This window comes from Sitophilus oryzae, unplaced genomic scaffold (assembly GCF_002938485.1).
Source record: "Sitophilus oryzae breed Bouriz unplaced genomic scaffold, Soryzae_2.0 scaffold_1436_pilon_pilon, whole genome shotgun sequence".
In the NCBI taxonomy this organism is placed as follows: domain Eukaryota; kingdom Metazoa; phylum Arthropoda; class Insecta; order Coleoptera; family Curculionidae; genus Sitophilus; species Sitophilus oryzae.
In genome coordinates this window covers 165,660-175,970 of record NW_022146100.1, presented here as the reverse complement: position 1 = coordinate 175,970, position 10,311 = coordinate 165,660, and the positions used below count along the sequence as shown (strand labels likewise).

The 10,311-nt window shown below is 32.3% G+C and overlaps 1 protein-coding gene across 1 annotated transcript; it reads left to right on the top strand.

The window, feature by feature from the left end:
* The first annotated feature begins 3,363 nt into the window (after positions 1-3,363).
* On the top strand, positions 3,364-10,009 carry LOC115876384. The gene is made up of 4 exons (XM_030892134.1): positions 3,364-3,853; positions 5,826-6,256; positions 8,101-8,246; positions 9,501-10,009. Exons 1-2 carry the CDS (start codon positions 3,515-3,517, stop codon positions 6,234-6,236), a joined length of 750 nt encoding a protein of 249 aa, XP_030747994.1. The 5' UTR covers positions 3,364-3,514; the 3' UTR covers positions 6,237-6,256; positions 8,101-8,246; positions 9,501-10,009.
* Positions 10,010-10,311: the final 302 nt, after the last annotated feature.

Genomic DNA, 10,311 nt, shown 5'->3' with positions numbered 1-10,311 from the left:
TTGTTCAGTCCTATAATACTGTATAACCGAAAAAAACCTGATTAAGTTGGTTTGGAAATGACAATAGATAACATTAATTTGTCATATACTTTTACAAATAAAATGACAGTAATCCAATAAATAAAAAAAAACATCTTTAAAGACAATGCCAACATACATTTTTATTGAAGTGTTCAATTTCATTTTTGACTACTTTTGAAAAATTGGGAAATGCTGGGCAGGAAGGTTAGAGGTCGCGCAACTATACCAGCTTCATTAAATGAACTTCGCTTGGTCCTTAAAGAAGAATAGGAAAACATAACGCAATATGATATACAGGGTTGTTCACCACATACGACACGGAGTATTGTAGCTAAACGATGAGATTTTTACAAATTGTAAGTTTTGGGTTCGATGAAGGACTATTAGAGGTACAATTTAAAAATAATTTTACAAGATACAGAATGTCCCAAATAAGTAAAAAATATCAAAGTTGTATTTTTTTAAATGGAACACCCTGTATATTATTACATTTTTAGTTTCTACGATTAAAATAAAGGTAAATTTGATTAAGATTTATTATACTTAAACCTTACCGTTTTTGAAATATTTTCAATTTTGTGAAATTGCGGTAAAGGTTTTTTAAGGCTTCATTTCTCCAAGGGTATCAAAGTTTTTAATACTAAATATTTACTGATCAGTTATTGTGTTGCAATAATAAAAATAATACTACCTTATACAGAGTGTCTAAAAATTTATTTTAAATAATTATTAGCTTCAAACGGCAATAACTTGTTTAATTTAAATGGAACACCCTGTATATTTTACGAGAATCAGATGCACAATTTAATTGTCTATCAAATTATATTAATACCATTTTTTACCTATCTCTTTAAGTTTCCGTAGAAAATGCATTTTCTTGTAATTTAGAACTTATTTATCAATATACCCATGGACTATTGACATTTTAGATTATTTTTAAAGATGTACCAAATTTTTAAAGAGTACAGATACTAATATTGTCAATATAATTCGTTTATTTCATTAAAAAATAAAAAAAAAACTGTTTAAATATTTGTTAAAGAGGACCATTTAATATGATTCCAGACTGTTTGCGTTGATTAATAATAATTGCTCCAAATACTAAAAAACTGAATTTTGTACGGGCATTAAACAGTGTGATAAAAAGTAACACCTTAAAAATGATATTTCATTTTTTAATAAATGCTTTATTAAAATTATTATATTGATTTCTGACTCAAAAATCCACATTTATTTATAATAATTTATTAACGAATACAATTAAGTATGTCATTAATTAGTATATGGGCGGATTGCATCTGATTCTCGTAAAATATACAGGGTGTTCCATTTAAATTAAACAAGTTATTGCCGTTTGAAGCTAATAATTATTTAAAATAAATTTTTAGACACTCTGTATAAGGTAGTATTATTTTTATTATTGCAACACAATAACTGATCAATAAATAAACTTCATTAAATATTTAGTATTAAAAACATTGATACCCTTGGAGAAATGAAGCTTTAAAATTTTTACTGCAATTTCACAAAATTGAAAATATTTCAAAAACGGTAAGGTTTAAGTATAATAAACCTTAATCAAATTTACCTTTATTTTAATCGTAGAAACTAAAAATGTAATAATATACAGGGTGTTCCATTTAAAAAAATACAACTTTGATATTTTTTATTTATTTGGGACACTGTGTATCTTAAAAATATTTTTAAATTGTAGCTCTAATAGTCCTTCAACGAGCCCCAAACTTACAATTTGTAAAAATCTGATCGTTTAGCTACAATACTCCGTGTCGTATGTGGTGAACAACCCTGTATACGGAGGTATACAGGAGGTTATAGCAGCCAAGGGAGGCAATATATAAAGTATAGGGTATTTTTTACAATTTCTTTTTCTGTTTGTATACTTGAATATTACAGATGTTTTCTCTAATATCGTTAGTTCTGTTATCGTTATTAATATTTATTAAAACCAGGACTGTATCGTTAGTTTTTAACGTTTTTTTTTTAATTTAGTATAGAACAATGCAGCGTAATATGACGACGACAGTAGTCACCAAAACCATCAAAGCATGTATTGACATGAATCAAAAAACAAAATGCTCAGGAGTCATGGTTCTGAAAAAATATAACACGTTAAATTTGACCAAAAATTTCTCCGTTGTGTTTTTTTTAACGTTACTTTTTTAATATTTCTATAATTAGTGTTAATTTTTGACAAGTTTATATATATGTTTTCGATCATACGGTATAAAGACAAAAACAGACACTGATGTCAAGTATCCTCTCGTCGGACAAACTTTCAGACTCAACATTTTCAGACTTCAGGCTAATTTGCTTTATGAATCGAAATAGTTCTCGGTAGGACACCCTGTATAGTTTTTCCTGGATACTGTCCTGTATCGATTATTCAGATCTAATTTGGACCACGCGCCAGTTAATCGCATTCGTGCAAATCTATGAACAGGGCCAAGCCTAGATGTTGCCAGACTGTACACCTAAGAAAAAAAATTCTGCCATTTTGTAAAATCGATCTTAGGTGTTGATTAATAACGGATTTAATTAATGTTATTAAGGATGATTAATGAAATAAAAAAACTGGGTTTCCACTTGAAAAAAATGATTTATGATAATTTTTTAATCGCTCAATTCTATGACAGCTACCGACATTATTATATGACATTTGAACAATTTAATTTTTGAAATAGATAGCCTTGTCTTCTCTTTATGTCACAGTGACTGTGGTAATCACTAAATTTGTCTTTTAGGCTGTTCAATTTTTTTTGTCACGTAGTTTTTCTCGTCCAAAAATCTTAAATATTTTTTTTTCAAAAACGGTTAATGTTAGGTACAGAGTATTACAGTTGAGGGTTGGAACCTTTGGTGTTACACAGCAAAATAAAAACACTAAATCACCACAATACACCAAAACACTTTTCCTTTTTTTATTTTTTTTGCGAGGTACAGAGTATTTGACATCAATATTCATATAATTTTACAGAGAATTTAAATGGGGGCATCCATTTGAAATAATAAAGTTGTTGTCAATTTCTGGTATTTCCGGAAGTGCCGCCATATTGAACATATTTGTAATCGATAGATCTCATTGTAAAAACAATGATGTGCAAAAAATCTCCGATCTAGATATTGTAGTTTTCTAGAAACTTCTAATGCACGCTCAGCCTGGGACACCCTGTAGTAGGCATATTTTAATTACCCCGCTCAGTTATTATAAATTTATTTACAAAAAGGTACGAATAAATACAATTAGTGGCAACTGCGCTTATTCCAAATCGGAAAATGCGGCGCGTATCCAACGCGAGCCATCGATCTCAGCTCGCAAAATCTTGGCAAGCCGTATTTAACGTCGTTATTTTGTTTCGCGACAAAAAGAAACTGAATCTATCAATCTAAAATTATCTAAAAGATAGTTATTAAAATTACATTGGGATAAATTTTTAGTTTTTGCGATCTATTCATAATTTACAAGGTATAAAATATGGAATGGTCCAACGAGACCGTACTGGAATTTTTAAAATACTTCAAAATGGAACCTGTTATATGGAATCCGAAACACCCTGAACACAAAAATAGACATGTAGTCCACGACGCGTGGAAGCGTCTGGAAGAAAAAATGGACCATAGATTCACGATCAAAGAGCTGAAGAAAAAAAAAGACGCTCTGATGGCGACGTATAGGAAGATCGCGCTGAAAGCAATGAAAGCGGCTATGGTTAAGGAGGAACTATTTAAAACTGATTGGTTCGCTCACGAGGCGATGAGTGATTTTCTGAGCGATGTTTACGTCCCGTATAATAAAGATGTTAATTATTCAGAGGTAGGTATACCGGGTGCGTCTCAAAAGTGGCTCACCCCTATAACTTTTTTATTTTTTCAGATAAAAAAACGAGATTTGGTATGTTAGTATATGACATAAATTAGGGTTGATTGACGTATTCAATTGTTTTCTGTCACTTCCTGTTTCGCCGGAAATGACTACAACTTTTGATTTTTAAATGGCACCTTCGGTATTTTTTAACTTTATTCGATAGAAAATGACATTCTGAATAGAATGGCATATAATATGTCAATTTTTGACATTTTCGCTTAAAACAAGAGTGCCATGGTTATGTTAAAAACACTAATTCTTAATCAGGGAGCCTTAGAAAAATAGATTTGATCGTCTAATGTTTTTAGTGTCTTGGTCCTGGCCAGTTAGAAAATGCTCAAATCGTATTTTAAATCATATTTTTTTCAAATGGAACGAGGGTGGCTCATCAGCATATCTGGAAAAAGCATTTTTTTACGAATAATTTGATACCACACACTTGGTATTTCGAGTCAAATTTTCGTTACGAACCGCAAGTTATAATTTCAAATAAATCATATGTAAAAATGTCAAAAGTTGACATATGATATGTCATTTTATTCAGAATGTTAGTTTCTATCGAATAAAGTAAAAAAATACCGAGGGTGCCATTTAAAAATCAAAAGTTGTAGTCATTTCCGGTGAAGCAGGAAGTGACTGAAAACAATTGAATACGTCAATGAATCCTAATTTATGTCATATACGAATATACTAAATCTTGTTTTTTTAACTAAAAAAATAAAAAAGTTATAGGGGTGAGCCACTTTTGAGACGCACCCGGTATAGTGCTTCTTATGTTATTTTTTTTTGTTTTGATATTTGACTTCGTGTTTGGTTAAGTTTTGTCTGAATTTGAATATAAGAACAATAAACTTCATTTTATTTGTCTAATTAGACAAATCAGATCGCTGTCAATAGATCACTGAGAATTTTATAATACCGGGTGCGTCTCAAAAGTGACTCACCCGAGATTTGGTATGTTGGTATATGGCATAAATTAGGATTGATTGACATATTCAATTGTTTTCCGTCACTTCCTGTTTCACCGGAAATGACTACAACTTGTAGTATTGATTTATTCGATAGAAAATGACACTTTGAATAGAATGACATATCATATGTCAACTTTTGACATTTTCGCATATACCGGGTGCGTCTTAAAAGTGGCTTACCCCTATAACTTTTTTTATTTTTTCAGATAAAAAATACGAGATTTGGTATGTTAGTATAAGACATAAATTAGGATTGATTGACGTATTCAATTGTTTTTGGTCACTTCCTGTTTCACCGGAAATTACTATGACTTTTGATTTTTAAATGACACCCTCCGTATTTTTTTACTTTATTCGATAGAAAATGACATTCTGAATAGAATGACTTATCATATGTCAAATTTTGACATTCTCGCTTAAAACAAAATTAAATTTTAAAATTCAATCTAGAGTGGCTATGTTAAAAACACTAATTCTTAATCAAGGAGCCTTGGAAAAATAGATTTGATTGCCTAATGTTTTTAGTGCCTTGTCCTGGCCTGACACACTTGGTATTTCGAGTCAAATTTTCCATATAAACCATATGCGAAAATGTGAAAAGTTGACATATTATATGTCATTCTATTCATTCATTTTCTATCGACTAAAGTAAAAAAGTACCGAGGGTGCCATTTAAAAATCAAAAGTTGTAGTCATTTCCGGTGAAACAGGAAGTGACCGAAAACAATTGAATATGTCAATCAATCCTAATTTATGTCATATACTAACATACCAAATCTCGTTTTTTTATCTGAAAAAATAATAATGTTATAGGGGTGAACCACTTTTGAGACGCACCCGGTATATGACAATTTGATTAAATATGTCCGTATGCACTCCCCTCCTAAATGTGTCTTAGTCTTTTTAGGTATTTGATGGTCTGTAGCTATAAAACGTAATCTTCGTTTCAGGACTCAGGTCCAGTGAATCCTAGTAGATGGCGTATCGAAGAGGATGAGCTACTTTGTGACGATTACGATGAAGAAAACGCGTCGATAGAAATCAAAGCGGAACCTCCCAGTCCACCGAGGAGCACCACAAGACCTACAAAACGATCTAAGAGACTACAGTCTCCTTGCACTCTCCATGAAGAGCCTGATCACTCAGATAGAACGACTCAGATCGTTAAATTCGCTAGCAATCCGTACGGAGAACGGGCTTATGAGCAATTCGGCAGATACATAGTTTCAGAGCTACGGCTGTTGCCCGAACGTCAGGCAATCTTGTTACAGCAAGAAATGCAAGCATCTCTTACTCGAGTGAAATTGTCTTGTTTAGATGGAGAAAGTCCAGACGGCCATTTTCGTTTTGCCAATCAATAGAGAGATTGACCAATTCACAGGTAAATTGTATTTTCTGTCAATCTTTCGATGTCCTGTATCGAAATCTTTCCATATTCTTTGTTTAACCTTACATACAATAAACTTGTTATAAACTTGATAATATTTAAATAGAAATAAAACTACTCCTTTAGATGTTATTTATCCTTTATTAAAACAGGTAAAAGTTCAATTTCATTAAATATTTTTATTTTATTTCCTTACTTTATATAGATTGTCGTCACGAAGTAGACTACCGTAAGGTCTACCGTTAAAATACACTTTTAAAATATATTTTTTTTGATCAAATCGAAGCCTAAACATTTAGTAATGTGTTGGGTTTTAAAAGTATTGAGAATTGAAGTTACAATTTGAGGAATTGATTCAAGTGGCAAAGAGATCTTCACGTTTTATCGAGAATTTTAAGAAACCTGGTCCTTTAATACATCTTTTGCTATGCTCTCCTGACCAAAGTGCGGGCCGTCTGGCTGCTGATAATCGAACCTCTACACCCCACAGTCAATCCGTTTGCCAAAAATCAGCTTTAAACGTCAAGCAGTTTAAGCAGAATCGTGATTACTCAGTGGTCATATTTTATGAAACACCATGTATAAATTTATAAAAATTCTTAATATATGTAAAACAACAAAATAAAATATACGTTTTTAAGAGTTTTTCCGAAAATCTCAACGGTTTTTAAATAAAAAATATTCTAATATTTGAGGGGTGGTTTCGCCCCCTTAGAATTCGAGTTTCAAAAAATTCCTTCTTATCGAACCTCTACACCCTAAAGTCAATCCGTTTTCCAAAAATCAGCTTTTTACGTCAAGCGCTTTAAGCATGATCGTGATTAATCAATGACCAGATTTATCAAAACACCCTGTATACATTTTTAAAAATCTTAAAATATGTAAAAAAACAAAATAAAATATACGTGTTTAAGCGTTTTTTCGGAAAAAAAAATAAAAAATATTGTAATATTTGAGGGGTGTTTTCATCCCCTTGGAACTGGAATTTCGAAAAATCCCTTCTTATCGAACCTCTACACTCTAGAATCAACCTGTATGCCAAAATTGAGCTTCTTACATTGAGTGGTTTGAGCAGGATCGTGATTAATCAGTGAGTCAGTCACTTAAGGATTTTATATATTAGCACAGATAACACATAATGTTATCTGTGATATTAGTATAGATTACAATATTTAAATATTAAAATCGCAATCGGAGGTTACATTCGCTGCGATTCAAAAATCCCAATCGCAGTTTCAATTTCGATTGAAGAATCGCAGTTTTGCTCAGCTCTATTTACGATAAAGCCATCTCTTTTTACTGCGATCGATTCCGATGCCAATCTACGAAAGTAGCAGTTCACGGGGGAGTTGCTTTTGTTGTGAAACAGAAAGCGAATAGCGAACAACCTTGGCCACAATCTGGGCACCTATTATTGACCACTCGCATCTTCAAATATCACTCGCGTCTCCGAGAAAGCCGTGTAACCATACTGTAAACGTATAAACAAAGTTGCGAACGATGTCAAGAATAGCACCCTTGTGCCTCGGCGTTCTTCCCCACTCCTTACAACGTTGTACAATTGAAATCGCAAATCGTGGCGTCGTTCTATACGTTTTCGTGTCGTCTGCACATGCACATATTCATAGACTCATCGCAGTGGAGAATTGTTAATCGCATTTTGATATATTTATCGGTTAATTTTTCACGGTATAGAACTTTACTGACTATTCGTTGTTGTACTTATACAAAACAAAGACAAATTGAATATTAAATAGAAACATATTATTTTAATATGCAACCAATTAATAAAAAAAGATCGAAAATAAGTTTTTTATGGAATTTTTTTACTCCCTTAGATGAGAGTTACGCAAAATGTAATTTATGTGGATCTAAGTTGTCATACAAGACAACTACAACAAATTTAAAAAGACATATGGAGGTAAAACATCCCGAAGTTTCATTAATTGTTGATAAAGGATGGTCTGCAATATCGAATACTCCGGTAAGTACCTATTTAGACCTTTTGTAGGTGTACTGTTATCAACTGTTATTTTATTTTATATTATACAAGTTCATCGTGATATGTTTGTGTTCTTGTTAAGTTTGTTACTACAATGTTAAAAAAAATCATTATTTTCGCACGAAAGGGTTTGATTTTGACAGTGGTCGCGCTATTAGAACTCTGAATTCAATATGAATAGAGTTTATTCAAAAACTTTCTTAACATTTCTGCTATATTTTCTTCGCAGACAGTATGTGAAAATCTTTATAAATAAAAAAGTTACACGATTGCTGAAAATTGCTATGCACAAAAAGTAAATGGATGGGCTGTTTAAAATTTTTGAATGGAAAAAAACAACCTTATCTAATTTTTCTTATTTAAACATATTGTAAAAGATCCGATCTTCACAATAAAAAAAAGTTTCAATATCTAAGTGGTTTTTAAGTATGGCGTATTATGTGTTAAAAAGTTGAGTATTTAAATTTTCGCGATTACTGACGTTTTATCGGTATAAAAAAATGAACACCCTAACGATATCCTTATAATTCCATTTCAGATGTTCAGAAACATATCTAACGATTTTATCTAGTTATTTTTTCGAAAAAAAGTCGTTTAAAAATAAGAGGTTTGCGATCGTGACTTTACCTGATAGGGAAAGGCGTACCGGCAACGCCGCAACAGCACACCGTCGTCATTTCTCTCACTCCGACTTAATAAGATCCCTATGCGATGTACTTCCATACATGTAAGTACCGACCCAAAAGTAACACTTGCCAGCACGGTACGTACATATATTGTAAATAAATCATTTAATATTTTTTTTATAATAAAATGAACAGAAGGGCGTAGTATTGTCTCTATGCGGTGGTCTTACGTCTGCGATCGGCATCGTAACCTAGTTGCTATATCTGAAAGATCCAGCTATGGTGAAATCGCAGTCGTAGTTAAAAAGTAGCAGTTTATAAAATATCACGGACGGACATGTTTACTGCAAAATTATGACAAGAGCTAACCATAGAAAATAATAGGTGGTTCATGTTGTTTGGTGTGACTTTTAAGTTATCTATCTTTTTTACAACACAACAAACAAAACGCCTTTTGCATTTGTAATGAAGGTCTTGTGCTCTCAAGCTTTTAGAAATAAACTACACCTTATAGTAACTTATTTTATGTGTAAATTGTTTTGGCGGTTTATTAACGTAATATTTTAATTTTATTTAATTGTTAAATTATCTTTTCTGTTCATATTTCCAGACGCAGTCAGTTCCCTTTCCCAAGGAAAATAGTGAAACAGAAGATGGTGAAATCGATGAGGATGAGATCCACTTCGAAGTCCCGCCATGTGATATCAAAGAAGAAGACGACATTTCACCTGATACTATTGAACCGTCTTGCCCGCCCGTCAGAAATCACAAAAGACCGTCATCAGTACGGTCATCATCAGTCACGCAAGAGGAACGGCCAGGTGAAAATCCATTTGATTTTTTTGGAAAGTATGTGGCTGCGGAATTACACCACTTACCCGAACGGCAAGCCATTCTAGTTCAGCAAGAATTACAGAATTGCATTACCAAAGCCAGATTGGCATGTTTGGACTAAAAATCAAATTCTCCGGAGGGAGTTGGTGTTATGTACATTGATGTTAGACCTTCTATATCTTCGACTTTGATCGAATCTACATGTAAGAATTCAAACGATGCAGTTTTTAACGATTGTAAAAATTCAGATTAATAAAAATGTGTTTGATTGTGTTGTGATAGTAAATAAATAGACTATAAAGACTATACTATTTCATATTCATATATTAAAAACTTCGGCCGCGCACAGTTCGAATAGTCAATGAATTTCCTTCCATGTTTCTTTTCATGTAGATTTTTTTATTCTTCATTCAGAGACATAGGACGCATGCAACAACTCTCACTAGTGAGAGTTCACTTTCAATAGTGAACTTCGCTCTCAATAGTGAAACCCTTTTAAATATGATATCAGAAAACATAACAACTAGATTATATCAACTTAGCGGGGAAACCCAGCGGGGTCGTTGAGGAGAGCATCAAACAAATGC

Coding starts and splice junctions, on each gene's coding strand:
- LOC115876384 (XM_030892134.1), top strand. CDS start 3,515: ATGGAATGGTCCAACGAGACCGTACTGGAATTTTTAAAATACTTCAAA. Junction 3,854..5,825: donor AAGATGTTAATTATTCAGAG/GTAGGTATACCG, acceptor TCTTCGTTTCAG/GACTCAGGTCCAGTGAATCC.